Source organism: Phalacrocorax carbo, chromosome 13 (assembly GCF_963921805.1).
Source record: "Phalacrocorax carbo chromosome 13, bPhaCar2.1, whole genome shotgun sequence".
Taxonomy (NCBI): Eukaryota; Metazoa; Chordata; class Aves; order Suliformes; family Phalacrocoracidae; genus Phalacrocorax; species Phalacrocorax carbo.
The window spans coordinates 9,063,053-9,079,951 of record NC_087525.1 but is presented as its reverse complement, the minus strand read 5'-3'; the positions used below and the strand labels follow the sequence as shown (position 1 = coordinate 9,079,951).

Sequence of the window (16,899 nt, the reverse complement as noted above, 5' to 3'; positions counted from 1 at the left end):
CAGACTGAAGAGCTTTCCACTTCTCTGATATTTCTGTCATATCAAGATGACTTAATGAAGGCTTAGGAGTAGGAAGTGTCAGAGTAACTTTAGGCTCTCAGCCCTGAAATATAATTTCTTGTTCCTAGTGCCAGTAGTTGCAGATTTTATTTTCTGACTTCAAAACAAACAAAAGCAACAAAAATACTGCTATGCAACATTCAGAAACTCTCCCTAGCTGGCTGCTGCAAATCAAGGTTATTGGAGGTTTTCAGCACTTCACCTGAAGGTAACAACATAATAATAAACATTCAGTTGCTAAAGACAGAATCCAATTTCTGCCATTGTCATAATTCTACCAAAACTGTGTGCAAAAGCTGTAGTAAAACTGGATAATTTATACTACACTGGAATTTACAGACTAATACAATCAAGGTTTAAAATGCTTGAGTCCTGCCCTGTGGACCCCTTTCTCCCACAAAAGCATCCTCTGAGATCAATAACCCCTGTGCAGGAATTCTCGCTGCTGCTGAGAGGTACCTCTGTGAAAACAGCAGCAGAAAACCTCCATTTCATTACAATCTACCTTACGCTCTTCCAGGACATAAACAACAGTTCCACTCCACAGTCCTTTAATTCCCAAGGAAAGATTTCTATGTGAATTTTTATTCAGCTTCCTAGCAGATCACTGGCTTCTGTGTACCCAGAAACTCTGGAGTAATTCAGTTAGATTTGAAAACCTGAAGCAAGTCTACCAAGCAAAATGCTGAGGAACTCACAAACAGAGCATACAGAACCCTATCATCTCCAGCGTTAGCTTTTAGACTTTCCCACGCTATAATCAGGTCAAAAGATTGTGCTTTTATTGCATTAGTCATTGCACAAATGTTTGGAAGAGACATAAACTGGTTAGTGCATAATAGCTTAATCTTTACAAGGCCAAATTCTTCCCAAGGGTTGAAAAACAAGGACAGCAGTTGGGAGTCCCCTCCACGTGGACAGAACAGGCGAATGTAATCCCCAGGCCATACAGTACAGGCAAAGGTTGCTTAGTGTAAAACACATTGCTCCTAGTTTATCAAAACGCTCTAAGGATACACGTAACACTAAGCTCACAGATGCTCCCATGGACTTCAGTGGACAACCTCATATTCAGAAACATAACTGGTCCCTTAAAGACTCTTTCGGTTTGGGACCCCATCACCCTGCCTCTTGCAGGATCAAAACCACTATGTAGTAAACCCACTATTTCTCTCAGCTCCTTTCTTCTCCCTTTTCAACATTTAAGAGAGTAGCAATAATCCATGCAAGCATGGCTGCATGCTGCAGAGTGTCACCCCCTATAATTATGAAGCACGAATACCTGGTGGCAGAGACACAGCACGCACCTGATCCTTTGCTGGTACCAGTAGTTCTTCAATCATCATGCTGTCCCGGGCATAAGAACTTCTGTTCAGCGTGTAGGACCTATCCGAACTGAAGGAGCGGAGGCTGTTGTATTTACCATTTATCATAGAAAGTGCAGATGACAATGAGATGAAGAAAAAATAAAAATTAAAAAATTAATACATGCAACTTCCAGGGATAGCATAAGATGGCAAAATATACATAATCTTTGAAATAAATACAAGGGAAAAAATGGAATAATAAGTATTTGACTGCAGTTAAACATCCCTTTCCCTACAATATACATTAGCACAATCACAGCAGAGGTTTATTGGTTTGGCAGTAATGCCATGGCTTTAGAATAAATCCAGAAAAGTGTATTTGAGTATTTAGATGAACTTTGATAAATGTGCTCATACCCTAATCCTGAAAGAAGACCCATGAGGGCAAGTCCTAGGGGAGCCGTGGGTAGGTTACAGAGCCTGCCCAGATGGCTCAGATTGCTGAAGCAGGTTTAACTAAGAGCAACTTTTATGTATTGTCATTCTCTCTGTGGCTGAACCACTTCTGGCTTTGTTACAAACACCCCAGTTATTCCTTTAATTAGAAAAAAAGACAATAATTTTGAAATGAAAGGAGGAAGAAATTTGCTTATTGATTATTAAATACAGATTCTAATGCTGTGGGGGTTATTTTGTGCACGTTAGACTATTTAGAAATAACTATGATCACTCTGAATATGTTGCAATTAAATCAACGTAGGGGTGTGTTACACTTAACCCTGGAAGATACATTATGGTATGTGCTAAAAACATGCTGCAGGCCTAGACATGCTTGCTACGTGACAAAAAAATAAAGTACTAAAAAATGTGAATTAATAAAAAGCAACATCCAACAACATATTACACTTTTGGACTAGAAACACTTTTCAGACTCAAAACTCTACAACTTGTTTCATGCATTTTGTAGTTGTTAACCGAACTTTTCTAGTCCCTTAGCACACGTTCCTCTTTGTGCTGGAAGCAGAACAGGGATCTTAATTACACACTGTAGGCATATGTTAAAGCAGGCTTTTACACGATAAAGGGCATAGAGAAACCAAGTTATATTTGTTATAACACACAGATATTCTCTAAGGCTGAGCCCGCCCACCCACCCCAAAATAAAAGCATGTCATTTTCCAATGCTGAATAAAATGAAGATGAGCAATGGCAGCAGCAGAAAGATGTAACACGATGCCATGCCTTCTTACCTGACTTTTGGACTAAAGCAATTTACAGTGGAAAAGAAACAGGAGAAATAGAAAGCAAAGAATCAGACGGGAAAAGCAAGATGTTATGGCTGGATGGCTTATATATCTAATGTGTTTATTTCTTAATGTTACACTCAGAATCAGCAGTCAGATACATCCACAGAATACTTTTTGCTAAATAAAATACTTCACAGGAAAAACGCTGTATTTGTCTCCTCTGAGCATAACATGCGCAATGTAAAAAATGAGTTACGCAGCAACAAATAGTAATGGCACTGCTAAAGTCAGAAGCATGGGACTATTAGATCTCTCTCTCAAAAAAAGATATAATGAGGTTGAACTACCTCAAATCTACCTAACAGATCTTGACTGAAATTCTGCTCTCCCACTTGCACAGTGAGAATCTAGACATGCGCGGGAAGAGTGCTGTAATGAGCAAAAGGTGTCTTGTAAATCAGTGCCCAGCTCTGTACGCAAAGTGCCCTCCGCCTCCACCATCACCGCAGCACTTCAGACCTGGCCACATCTGACAGTGTGGTATGATGACCTTGCTCCTGCCAACTTGTGTTTAAAAGCAGCACATCAGCTTTTTAAATTAAGTTTACAAAGACACAAAATTCTCCCTTCAGATCTATTTTGCTGATTTTCTAGTTAATGGCCTATTTAAATGCATTTTGGCATTCCTTGTGAATGTGTTATTACATAAATACTTATCAACTTACCTAAAAATCGTAAGTGAAGCAAAACGTGGCTGGGCACTACTAAAGAGCAAATTCGCACTGCGTGCTTGCATTTCTAATGCAGCCATAACAAACAAGACCAAAGGGTAGACATCGAAGCTTTACCCTATGGGAGCTGCCATTCACTGTTAGACAATAAACTCACTTTTTAAAACAGATCTCTAAACTACAGCATAGGAAAAAGTCCTCAGGGCTCCCGCTTATGAGGTTTAATTATTAGCTTCTGTACGATTCAACTGTCAGTAAATACATTGCAAATCCACAACTATGGACGTAATCTCTGCTCATAGACCTTTAATTGTTTTGAGCAATGCACAGTGCGGGCTTTAGCAAGGTTCAAAAATGAAACGTAAAATGCTGATCTAGAAATGCCCGAGTTGACATCAACATTAGTCAGATATTATATTAAGTTTACAACACTTTATTGGGTTCACAGAAACTTTGGCCTGTTTTCTGTAACATGTAATCCGCTCCCTGTCAAATGAAACCCTACAACAAGTTTAGGGTACACCTGCTTTTTTTATTCTTGGGAGCATTTTTCTTTAATATTGGCTATCAGTTGGATTACTCACTAGCACCTTTAACCAAAAAAAAGCATCAAAACAGCAAAATGGTTGTCATTCAGTTTTTCTGGCATTTACGTTCTTCAGCTAAATTAGTCCATTAAGGAATACTCAAACGTGAGCATCAATCTGACCAGCAGCAGTGAAAAGAAACCTGGTTTTGCTGGCTGTTCTAGGTTAGTTTCTAGACCAGTTACGAACTGCTAGCAAAGAGAGGCCTTGGAGAAGTTCAGAGCATGAGCAGACACCAGAAAAAGTGAATAGTTAATTTTCTGCGTCATTGCCATAAACAGCCAACATGAATAAAGAGTACGAAATAAAACTGCAATGAACAGATGCTTTAAAGGCGCAGCATTATCATAGCACGGAAGTACACCCCCTCCGCTTTGTTTTGAAATAGACTCCAGCCTCGTGTGAAAGCGCGCGCTTGGTTTGTAAAAACTTGTAACTGCGGTGACGCGCAAACACGAGAAAGAGCAAATACGATACCTGGCCGAGCGGGCTCCCAGGCTAAAGCCCATGTATCCTTCAGCAGGCAAAGAATCATCCCCCAACTCTTTCAGGTCCTGGGGCCCGAGGTATTTGTCCGTATCACCCGTCATTGCATCCTCACCTGCCAGTACAAAAGCCAGGCTGAAATCAGAAGCTACATGAATTGTAAACGTTTGTGTGCTTAGTAAATCATAACGCCCGTCTCTGCTCGCCAGCAGGGAATCAATCCCATCACCCCACTTTCCCTAAGGCTCTTTCCATGTAACGTGTCAATTATCCACCTTCTGAACTGGCCGGCGAAAATTATTTTATTGAGGGCAAACGTAAGAAGCAAAACCCCACCTTGACGTAAATCCAATAAAATTGTACGAGGGATGACTTTTGCCCAATCGTTTAAGCGAGCAAAAAGGGTGGTTCTGCACTTTGCACTATTGCACTCGCTTTTGCTTTCTTTACCAAAAAGCAGGACCCAACAACCTACGGTTAGGTTATACTGTACGCAAAAAACCCCAGGCAAACAAAACCACCACCACCGACGAAGTCCTTGGCCGGGAGGGGCAGCCTGGTTGCCCACCCGTACTGAAAAGCACAGCAAGCTTGAATGGACGCCGAGTAAAAGAAGAGGCCCGCCTTCCAGCGGAGGTGTTTCCCGGTAACTATTGCAAGCTTGAATGAAAAGGGGAGTTTGGTGTTTGGTTTTTTTTTTTAATGAACAGCTTCCCGCTCCGCGGCCGATTTGCTGAAGGTAAGTACTTTATGAAGCTCCCATGAAGCGCCGCTGGCGGGGCCAGGGCTGGGCTCCGGCGCCGGACAAAGCCCGGCCCCGAAGCCCAAAGTAGATGCTATGGGTTGGTTTTTTTTTTTATTACAAGAAATGGAAGGAAGGAAGGAAGGTTAAGTCTTCGGAGAAGAGGGCAGATGCCGCAAAGGGTTAACGGCGGAGCTCGCCCTCGCTAGCAGCATTTGCATACCATTACATCATGCAAAGCTACATTCCTGCAGTGACAGAGCAAGTCCAAAATATGCCTTTTGCGGCTGCAGGAGCGTCCCCCCCCCACCTCCCCCCGACCCCGACCCCGCACCGCCCCGGAGCAGAGCGGGCTCCCGGGAGCTCGTTACTTGCCTGCCTCCACGCTCTCCTCCTTTGTTGTGAACGCCTTTGAGGTGTGTAAGTTGCACAACAGAGAAGCTGAGCAGCGTGTTCGGGAAGGTAAGCGGCTCCGCAGCCCGGCCGCGCGTTTCCCGCTTTCATTCAAGGAGTTCAGACTAGTTTCCATTCACTTAACTCAGGAAACCACAGGCGAGCTCTGGTTTTAAACTAACAATCAATTCTAAAAATACCCCTTCAGCTACTGCTTTGCAAACGGCAAACAAACAGACCAACTTTCTCCTCCAGCCCAGCAACAACCAGTATTTTCAGTAACACTTTGAAGGCTAAAATGTTCATAACATACCAGAGAGCATTAAAAAAAAACCACAACAAAAAACAATTTAAAAAAAATCACACAAACCCCCAAAACCCAGAAACAGAAACAGCATATATTAAAGTTAAACTTTAAAAAGTCTTACTGTTTTGGAAAGCCATTTTCACCAGTCTGGTCTATAAGACTTTTTTCCCTGATGTTTCCAAGAATTCCTATTAGTCCTATTAGTCCTTAAGCAGTGATTTAGGGTTAATCTCCAAACCAGCACAAGCAAACTAATCCCTGTGGGTCATATTCGCTTTCCACACAACAACTGAGATCTTCTCAACATCGCGACCTCTTCGCATGTATTTTAGGACATGTGCATCTTTGTCCTCTCAACTCGGACCAAAGTTCTTTGCAAAATATGAAACAAAATGAAAAATAATGACTGGAGTTTTAAAAAAACAAAATCCCTTTTAATCACTCTGCAGACATCCCTTTAAAGCTTCTGCTGATTGGATTACAGCCTCCCTTGGCAAGCCCCTGGAATGGTGACATAAATGCAGGCACTCCAGTTATTTGTATGTAAATAGGGGTGCTGCGAGGGTGTAGTTTTTCTGTAACTCGATACCGGGGCTGAGCCGGGAGCGCGGGGCCGGGCGCTGGGCTCCGCCCGGGGCTGGGGCCGCCCCCCGCCCGCCCCGGGACCCCGCGGGGCTCAGGCCCGACCCGGGGGGCTCGGGCCCGGGGACCCGGCTGCTGCTCGGTGGGTGCGGACCTGCTGCCCTCCGCCCCGCTCCCTCTCTGCCCGGCAGCTGTGGGGTGCTTGTGTCCAGAGAGCAAATTCAGGTGCTTGAGGGAAAAAAAGGACTGCAGCTTGGGAGGTGATGGAGCGGCCCACAGAGGGTCAGAGGTACGGGCAACTTTAAGAAACTGCTAACTGGACCAGTGACATCTGGAAACTTCCGCCCTACAACACCTGAAGCCAAGCGCTGCGCCACTGCAAGGACCAGACGAGGCATTTTCTTTAGGAGCGTCATTTGTCAAAGGCAAGGTGGAGAATGATAAAAAGCTATTCCAGTTGAGCTGCAAAATACATTAGATGTTATCCCGCTCTGCAGCTAATCCAGCCAGAGCAGGATTACTCTGATGAAATGCTCTCATCAAAGGAAAAGCTGCATCTAGGAGTGGTAATTTCAAAGAATTCCAGACATTGTTTTGTGATCGTGGGAGGCTGGAGCAAAATGGGTGGTGCACGTTTCAGCAAACCCGCTCTGTTTAATTAGGTGTCACAGCCTAATCCTCTGTGTTTCAGGTAACTTTGCTCCCAGCACACTGTATTGCTGCAGAGAGACGTCCCATGGAAAATTGAAGACAAAATTAATCTCTGAACGCAAACGATAAATGCCCAAGAAGTGAGGCAAAAAATAAAAACACCAAAGAAAGAATACTGCATTGCTTTGCTGCAGTTGCCATCCTTCCCTTCATAATACATTACGCACTGAAGAAAGATGATGTCCTGTTAACAGCGGGCAAACATAGCTATCGCAAGTATAGGAAACTTCAAAATCCAAGGAGGAATAGCAGCAGTAGGTCAAAGCAAAGGTCTGTCAGTCCTAGTGCGCCCTGCCTCTGACAGCAGCCAGACTTCGCAGGAGGATATAAGGACATGAAACAGTGGAAGTACTCTGCGACTCTTTTCTAGCTGGCAGTGATCTGACCACACATTTTCTAAAGCCACAGGAGATTTGTATAGTCGTGAACACTTTGGGGTTTTTTTCCCTCTTTTTAAATTCTTCCAATTTAACTTTGAACTCATGTAAACTTTTTTTGCATTCCCCACACCGAGGACTTGTGCCAAGGGGTCACACAATTCAACTACCTGTCGCGGGAAGAGCAGCCCTTTTAATTTAAGCTGAATCTGCCTCTTGCCGGTTTCACTGATGCTCCCTGTTCTTGAACTTCTGGAGAGACAGCAAGCATCACTGCTCATTTCGCTACCTGCTATTTTATACATTCTAACCTATCCCTCATTCAGCGCTTCTTTTTTCTGGGATAGACAGTCCTAGTCTACTTGCTCTTTTCTCCCCAAAAAGCTTTTCCATACTTCATGTTTTCCCCATTTTTCTGGTCCCTTAGTGTGTCTCCTACAGCTGGGAATTGCAAGAGCACTCTTTTTAAAGGCCAGTGAGAAATACAGGCTCTCTGGCAGCATGAGAGAAAGCATCATGTGGCTTGGGAAAAGTCCCAAACACAATTTAATCATAGCCTGGGATCCAAAAGGGCATTTGTCATTGGCTTTGCTAAAGATCCCCGAAGCTTTCGCCACTCCCTCGTCACAGCCTGTCCAGAGCTGCCTGATGGCAGAAGAGGTACAGCCACAGGGAAGGGCAGGATGCTTCTCGTAGTAGCCAAGGTTTTGGTTTCACACAAGTATGGAGAAACGCCAATACCAAACCGCTGAAACTTTTATGAATCTGTAAATTTTTATGGAGACGAAACTCAGAAAACTCTGAGCATAAAAACATACTAAATCGACCCCTCCTAAAAAGATCAATAATAGACTCTCATGCAAGGGGATGCCCTGACCTGTCTTAAATGCACTTAAACTGCTGCACCTCAGCACCCACTCAGGGATCAGGCGGTGCACACTCATGTCCTGTTAGGACATCTGTCTAATCTGCCAGGGTTTGATTAGCATGATACTTACTCCTACTGAGAGGAATCTCCATTAAATGGATTTAAAACCATGTCCTTATTTACACCTAAATGTTTGTTATCTACTGAAGACCAAACAAAAAAAAATTCAAAAGCTCAGCAATAAGTCTTTCTTGACAATGACTGTCTAAATTCTCAACACCTGAACTGTTTTTTGGTTTGGGTTTTTTTCCCTTCACTGCTCACATAGTCTCACTCTTTGTATCAGCTTCCGTTGCTTGCTGACCCTTCGCCCCTGGGACAGCAGCGGCACCTTTTGGAGGGGGGTGCTGTGACAGAGCTCATCGCTGGGTTGTGGCAGTCGCAGCAGGGCTTCAGCTTCCTCCACCAGACCGAAGCTCTTGCACCCACCCGGAGGGATGCTCCGAGGATGCGCATGCGAGGGGGTTCCCTCCAGGCCTCCTGCAGATGGCTCGGACTGTGCTTTAGCATGGCTGATTCCTGGCTCCCCGCCAGCCCCGTGGCCACGGGGTGCACCACTGGGGCTCCCAGCAGCTGTGCAGGGTGTGGGGTGCGGGCTCACATCTGGAGACAGTAAGAGGAAAGACCCGGTTCTTGCAGTCTCAGGTTTCACATTTATAAGATTCGCAATCTCTTTAAAAATAAAGGCAGAGCACATGTTCAGTGTGCATCGGAATGGCTCTGTGTTCTTCTATAAACTTTCTGCTCATATGAAGATCAGCCTTCATTTTTTTCCCCACAAAATCATGTTCACATCTTTAAAAAAAAAAATATTTCTTTTTTGCGGTGGAGCAGTTTCCCAGCACTCAACCTCATTTGGGCAGAATTGCCAGAGTAATCTAGGAAAAGGAAGAAAAGGTCTCTCCTCTCAACCAGTCTGACTCCAAACCAAACTGTCCTCGGCAGGGAAGAGAAATCACACAATTTCCATGTAAATACTTATTTAGTGGGCACAGCGAGACATAAATGCAAGGAAAGAGCTTCCTGACGTTTGCCTCTGAGCTCTGAGACTCTACTTTCCAAGCCTTTAATTTCTCTTATGAGAGAAACCTTGAGGATTGTGGCATATTGAGAAATCATTAAAGAAGTTTCTCTCACTGAAGAGTTTTGGCTGATGACATGAAGCTTAGCCAAGTGAGAGAGAGCTCAGATTTGGGTGGTAAATTGGTACCCTTCTCTCACTCGGAAATCAGCTCCCTGGCTCTGAGATTTGTCAGAGTGCATTACCATCTTGAACATATTTATTTCTACTGGCGTAAGTGGATGCATTGTATGTAAATACCCTATCAGCACTGAGGAGTCGTGGGGATAGGCATGGATAGGTCAGGAAAGAGGGACAGACCAGTGATGATGACCTCAAAGCCAGTAATTCATTGCATGCCTTGCACACTAGAATGCTGCAGCATAGATTAATAAAATGCCTTTTATTTGATTTGAGAGCTCCCTTTCAATTTAGGTTTGAAAGTGACCTTGTTATGTATAAACCAGTCTCTTAGCTCCCCTAGTAACAACACGGGTGCAGAACACTCCCTAGGCAAGGAATTGAGCATATTACCTGCCGCCTTAAGTTTTGGCTTGTATTTTGTTAAACAGAGTTAGTGAGTAGGAAAAAACCTTCCACAGATCTCACACAACCCTGCAGCTGTGGCATTCGGCCTTAATAAATGATCCTGTATATTAAAAGATACATTTTACATCTTTGGTTCTAATATTGAGATTCCATATGAAGCTGCACAGAGGGATACAGCAGTAGTTACCACTCTATTAACTAGCACTATTATGCATCAGTGTTCAGTCAGTTAAAACAATACATTATTTTGAGCAGTACAATAGCCTAAGAGTTATTTGTAAAACACAGGTGTAGGGTATGAACACTATCCATTTGGAGCTGTAGCAATGGGAACACAATGACAAACTGAACACAAACTAAAAGCCTCAATACACGAATTAAACAAGAGCTGCACACAGTGAACTTAGCTAAACAGCTTTTACACTTTAGTGCTTAAATGCTATAAAAATTAAAAGTAAATCTATCTCTAGGGAGGAAAAAAGAGAGATTAACTAAAGAAGCACAAAAAATAATTGAACCCAGTCACTTGTTTCCCATTAGAGAAGAAGAAACTGCAGCTCTAATGCAAGTGAATCGGAACACACACAAAAAAAGCCTTCGGGACACTGTCATCTTCTTCACCCACTCAAGACCTTTCTGGTTCTAAATGTCACCTGGGAACTTAATCCTGCCGTGGCCTCTGGAAACCTGCAGTTCCTGGTGAAACTCACACGGGCTCCTGCACATCCAAACCAGGAAAGGTCTGACCTAACAGGGGATGCTGGTACAGGGGAGGGAAGCAGTTGCCAAAGGAGTTTTAAATACTTGGGAACCACTGAAGCCATGAGGAGCCTGGCCAGCACGGAGGAGTGAGCTGGGATGGGCAGGTTGCTAGCGCAAATAGCTCAGCAGAGTTATTAGAGGCCCTGAAAACAGAGGGCTTTATTGCCACTCTCACAGATTTCACATCACTTTGCAGGATGATACAGATGAAATCTCAGCTACAAAGTACTTCCTTAGTACTAACAAACACCAACATGTTGAGTCCATGAATCCTCTTTATTCAGGGCAAAAGTACTCTGATGTGGTTTTACTGAATATCATGACCGAAACATTATATATTAAACAAACAAACAAAACCCCCCAAAAACTCACCCTGAAAATGTCTTTCCAGGCTAAGAGTCCACTATCAATGTAAATCAACAATTTCAGCGCTTAATCCACATCAGAATTTAAAAAAGAAACACCAAACCAAAAATTCATTTCTTCTGCTGTTCACTTTCACTATGTTATTTCTTCTAAAGTGTTTTGATATTTGACCCTTTTGTCTGATATTTAATTTTTCAGTTACAATCATAAAACAATTCTCCATTTCATAGGAGCAACAGCAAAAGGACTATTCCAGGAAACTGGAGGTAATTTGATTAAAAAATTAGGAATAAGAGATCAGAAAAAAATTAGAGGATTATCAGCAATAGCTCAAAGACTTTTTGAAAGCGTTCTTAATTGTAAAGCAGAAATTATTGTTAGTGGGATAAATAGAAAAGTTAAAGGATTAATTTTCAGACAGATGAAATAAAAGGAAGAGGATTAAGTTAAATATCACCGCAATACAAAAGTGCACAAATACCTTCTTCAACATCTGATAAATATTCAGCATCACTGAGTATTTCAGGGGCATTGGCTTTACGAACTGCATGATTTAAATAAACAAAATAATTAAATAAAAGCATAGACTATCAATGTGTCAACAAAACAATCAATGTAAAACAATAACAAATGTGCAAAGACCATTTCCAACTAATGCTGTTTGCTTGTTTTTTTTTCAAACAAACATTTCTTACAACAACGAAAGACTGAAAAATAACTGAGAGGCTTGTTTTATATTTTAATACCTTCATCATCAGACATATCAAGAACTTCATTCATGGTTTCGGGTACATTCATTTTGTGCTTTTCTGTAACAGTCTGCCAAAGAAAAAAATCATTTCAGATTGCAGGCATCATTGTTCTTAAAATTACAGTTATTTTTAAAATCAAATGCAAGGTAGGACATACTTTGACCTGCAGTTAGCAAAACAAGATTTAGTGGGTTTTTTGCTTCTTCACTTTTGTTTTTATAGATTGAACTATACATTAAAAAAGACTACATCAAACAATAAAAATTAGACAATATTATATTCACAGTTTCACAGCAGAAAAAGCATGAGCTGAAAACCTACAAGATGATGATATCAAAAGAAGAAACAAGTACACTGAGAAGAGTTTCATATCAGCTCTTCAAATAGTCTAAATTTTGAGCAGGAATATGTCATCTCTATTTAAATGAAACTTTCCGAGGGAAGTATTTCTCCTTCGTCGTTAGAAAAATGCTGCAATTTGGGAGCAGGCTTAATCTATGTGAATTTTTTCAGAGATGCCTCAGCATGAATTGTGTGGTTTTCCCACAAATGAGAACAATTGTAACCACATGCAGGCGAAAAGATACCGCTTAAGGAATTTGTGCATGAAAGACACTCAGAAGTGGTTGGTTGATTTTCATCCTGATGTTTATATTGATTCAGACCAAAAGACCAATATAAATAGAAAAAATCAGAAGCCGAAAAAGGATTGTTGTGAATGCCTGAAATCTGTTCCTAGAATACCCGTGTATCCCACGAATGACACACCTGTGCATAGTTTGCTCTCCAGCTGGGGTACAACACAACAAGCACTGGTAAAGTTTTAGGCCACGCAGGAGGCCCTGCAGAATTACCATTCATGGAGTGCAGTGGAATTAAAAAGAGAAAAAAACCCCCAAACAAACCACAAGCCAAAAAATAAACCCCACACCAAAACCCACCCTCATCTTTATGGAGGTTTTATATTATATTAATTTTAACCGCCATTACTTCTCACCCTTCATATACAAATAAGAAATCATTAACAAGTTCAGGAGGACAAAACAGCTTTTCCACTTGCATTTATTTTAAACTATTTCAGTTTTTCTCTGGCCTCATGAATACTCATGTGGCAGTTCATGTTTCTTGGGCTACTGCCATCACTTGAGAGAGGCAGAAGAACTCCTGCATGCTCAAACATCACAGAACTTATAAAAAGCCTCACATTATTTCATTTTGTGGGCATTACTTGCAAAGCTTCTTAACACATTGCCGTTCAACTAGCAAAATCACAGGACTTTTTTTTTTTCAGGCACTACTGGATTTTTTTATTGGTGTTTGAGTATAAATTGTAGTAAAATTAGTTCTGTTCATCTCTTTTTTCATTAAATTTACCTTTGGGAGTTGTTTAGCCACAAGCCCCAAAAAATAAGTGTCAGCAGTCAAACTGAGTTTTTAAAACCCTCAGCTGTAAATCACATTTCTTGTCTAGACTTCCAGAGTCTGACAAGTACACACTTGTGACTGATAAGCAGCATATTCTGATTTTAATGGAAATTATTTCTGGGCTTCTCTTGAGTAGGTATTTGGGGTAATACAGGCCTCTCAGCATCTAACATTTCTTCTAGCATAATTCACAGCCTGACCCACCATCTCTCTACTCTTCTTCATCTGCATAACATAAATTATCGGTCGTCTTATGCAGCATGAACTCCCCCAGCTTCTTGGTTCTAGAAGCTAAGAATGACCTTGTGATATTGGGAGCTCTTAGCATAAATATGTGGTTTTACTTTTCCTGCAGCTACCTGGCTGTATACTAGGCAATTATTCAAATTTATGCTACCCCATATAATAATCTCCATCAATTTTTTCAGGTTGTGGAAAACTATTTTGGAATCTTTCTAGAGAGAAACATGCTCCTGAGAAAACTTAGAGAGAAGCTGTAAGAAAAAATTGTGATTATTTTCTGGCATATTCCTTTATATCTTATTGTTCTGAAATTTGTCTTTTATGTGGTGGATTTTCTGCAGGCTACTGAATTATAGCCCACAGCCAGAAAAGTCACAGGAGGAAAAGGCACATGCAGTAGCAGAGCTAAAATCTGCCTGTCATCCCAAATGCTCATCGTATTGCAACCACCTGCTTGCACTGCTAGACCACACAAATGGGTGATGACAAAATATGGAACACACAGTAACTGTTTTCCATCTCTGATACGCCTCAAAATGCATATGTGCACATACTTCTCTATTTTCTTTTTAATCAGAAAAAAAAGGTTGCAGAAAGGAAAAAGGAAATTTGGAGCCAATGCTCTGGATTTACGTTCTTAAGACCCAATATTGGCTTTACTACTACGGTGGTACGTGGAGGCTCCTCATCTCACAAAACTGTTTTCTTTACAGAGCAATTTGGCAAAACACTAATGAACAAAATTCTTTCTCAGAAATCTTTCTGAGAGAAACATTTTGGATTCTGTGAATCACCATTTTTTCTGATAGCAGGTCATACCTGACCATTGCTAGTCCCTTTAACCTCTCCTGGCTCACGCTGCAATAAGCCGTCCCGAGAGGCAAGACAGGCAAGCTGGGGTTCATGAATATGTTAGCGAATGGATATCTGGGGTTGCAGGAGCTGGCTGTGGCTGCTTGCAGAAGACAGCCTTTCACCATCTTTAGAAGACACCAGAAACTATGCAATGAGGTGCTTTTAAGTAAATACCAACCACGTTTTAGTTCGGAATAGGTTTTCTTTGGCCAAATACAAGGCATTATACACCAGTCCCTTAGAAAACTGTCTCAAAAGGCAGAAGCAGCTTCTATTTACACAGTTCTGTAGCAACATCTTTTCAACTACAAACCAGCCTGTATTCGTGGGGTTTGTGCCCTAAACAACAAGATAAGCAGAGAAAACACTGTGACTATTAGTCATTTATTCTGTCCATTTTCTGCTCGGTTGGTACTCTTTTTGCATGTATCCTAATAATGTCTGCCACCTTAAAAATATATTGCTCATATTTGACTTAATATCCACTTTATCCTGCTAAAAGGAAATAGGTGGAAATTAAACTGGAACCTCAGTAGACATGTAACTAAACAAAGCTGAATACACTGGCTTAGGAAAAATTCTTCCATTCACTGCTGAACTAAGCTGTACTTACAATTGTAGTCATGGTCTCTTCTGTCACCACCTTCAATGTGTCAACGACTGAAATGTAGCCAAGTCGCTTAGCAATGGCGAGGGCAGTGTTTCCATTCTAGCAATTGAAAATTTTATATAAAAAAAAGTTGAGTGTTAGCAAGGCTAAGTGTAGAAACTGCTAATTAACTGTAGAAAAATGAACAATACAGGTCAAATAAATGGTTACATGCTGGTGATTGAAATAAATATATTTTGAGTAGTAGGAAAAATAACCATAAATTTTTTAAGTCTACAGAAATAGGATGAAAATGAAAAGATTTTCAGATGTTTGCTGTTCTAGTTTTGGAAGAGGTGATGGCATAGAGGATGCGGGGGCGATGGGGAACAGGGTTCAACTGCTCTTTTCCTCTCCCACCACACACATTTTTTTCCACATTTCCCTTGCTTAAATGCGTTATGTGGGGTGGGACAACTGAGCCCGAGGCGAAAGTGTCGGCCTCACGGCGGACCCCCTGCACTTACCACAGTGAGCTCGTTGGGCGCCGCACCGTGCTGGAGCAGGACGTTGATGATGTGGGTGTGCCCCTGCTGCGCAGCCTGGTGCAGCGGCGTGTACCCGTTCTGCAGGCACAGAGAAAGGGAAAGGCTGCAGTGGGCACGGCGCACAAGCCACCTCCTCAGAATGAGTGAGGCACAGGCGGAAAACTCACCTTCGTTTTGGCATTAACTTTTGCAGAGTGTTGCAGAAGGAAGTTAACAATTTTTATGTTTCCGTAGTGGCAGCCAACATGCAAAGGAGTGTATCCCATCTAGAATGAACGTAAGCAATTAGCAAATGTGAATATCCCACACATCCCCTGACAAAACAAAACAGAACAAACCCCAGACATGAAGCAGCAAAAATCCCGTTAACCTTTATTTCTTTGACCTATGTGAAAAATCTTCCAACCTTGGAAAAAAAATCCCACGCTTTCATGAATGTCAATGGAAGTCCTGTTCTCTGTGAAGCTCTCTGAATGCCTTGTATTCCTGTAATCTTCAACACATGCAATGTTGATTAAAGGTTTGCCTTCCTCTCCAACGGCCAGACTATCAGCTCTCTAGGGCAGAGCCCACCTTTTTAACGAAACGTGTGTATAATGCCTTGCACAGTGAGGTTCGCATGCTTGGTGCTCCTACAGTGTGGTAATAAACAAATAAGTAAATAAGTAAGTAATAACAGCTTTCTAGAAACAGGCGTGCTGAGGGCTGCCTCAGCTACAGTGGAATTTGCAGCCCATCCATTCTGACTGAAATACCCAGAAGGTAAATCTCAAACAATGCAACTGTTTTGCCAGCTCTGCCAGAACAATGTAGTCCTATAGAAACTGGAACACCAGCTGGTAAATTGAGGCTTTAAGACAGAAAGGTCTAATTTTTCATGTGTCTGGCCTTGTGTTATGCAAACTGGAAGAAACTGCCCTTTCTTGGCAATTGCAAAGACGAGATAGTTGAATGTATCCTTTTTGTTCCTGTTACTTATTTTTCATTAGTCGTGGGACAGACTAAAAATGCTTGTCAACATTGGGACTCCCCCACTGAATGCTCTAACCACAACTAAATGGCTTTTTATAGTAAAGTGTACACATTCTGTTAATTTTTCTAAAACCAGTTAGTACAAGAAGAATATAGCTCAAAAACCTGAAAAGATTTTTAAAAACTCCTGGTGGTTTTTACAAACTACTCCTGGTAGCAAAGCAGGAGTCACTAGGCTGACTTTGAACTCGCTCACTTTAAACCCCACATATTTAAAATAAGTCAAACAGCATGTTGTAACTTGTTAATTGTAATAAACA

General features: G+C 41.8%; 1 protein-coding gene and 1 long non-coding RNA gene across 6 annotated transcripts in view; one reads left to right on the top strand and one right to left on the bottom strand.

Annotated features, from left to right (window-relative positions):
* Positions 1–16,899, bottom strand: part of ANK3 (ankyrin 3) — a 375,046-nt gene that overhangs the window by 69,770 nt on the left and 288,377 nt on the right. For 2 of the 5 annotated variants that reach the window (XM_064464766.1, XM_064464768.1), the window contains 8 exons: positions 15,775–15,873; positions 15,587–15,685; positions 15,084–15,179; positions 11,942–12,014; positions 11,677–11,739; positions 8,723–9,061; positions 4,410–4,533; positions 1,368–1,470 (listed from right to left, as the gene is read on the bottom strand). In XM_064464766.1, the coding sequence (XP_064320836.1) occupies positions 1,368–1,470; positions 4,410–4,533; positions 8,723–9,061; positions 11,677–11,739; positions 11,942–12,014; positions 15,084–15,179; positions 15,587–15,685; positions 15,775–15,873 (996 nt within the window). Of the gene's footprint in view, positions 1–1,367; positions 1,471–4,409; positions 4,534–5,535; positions 5,828–5,981; positions 6,390–8,722; positions 9,062–11,676; positions 11,740–11,941; positions 12,015–15,083; positions 15,180–15,586; positions 15,686–15,774; positions 15,874–16,899 lie in introns of those variants that run through there. The other 3 variants (XM_064464771.1, XM_064464770.1, XM_064464769.1) reach the window with 3 other exon arrangements.
* Positions 4,822–7,266, top strand: LOC135315606 (uncharacterized). The gene is made up of 2 exons (XR_010375086.1): positions 4,822–5,157; positions 7,134–7,266. It is a non-coding gene; the product is annotated as an uncharacterized LOC135315606 (long non-coding RNA).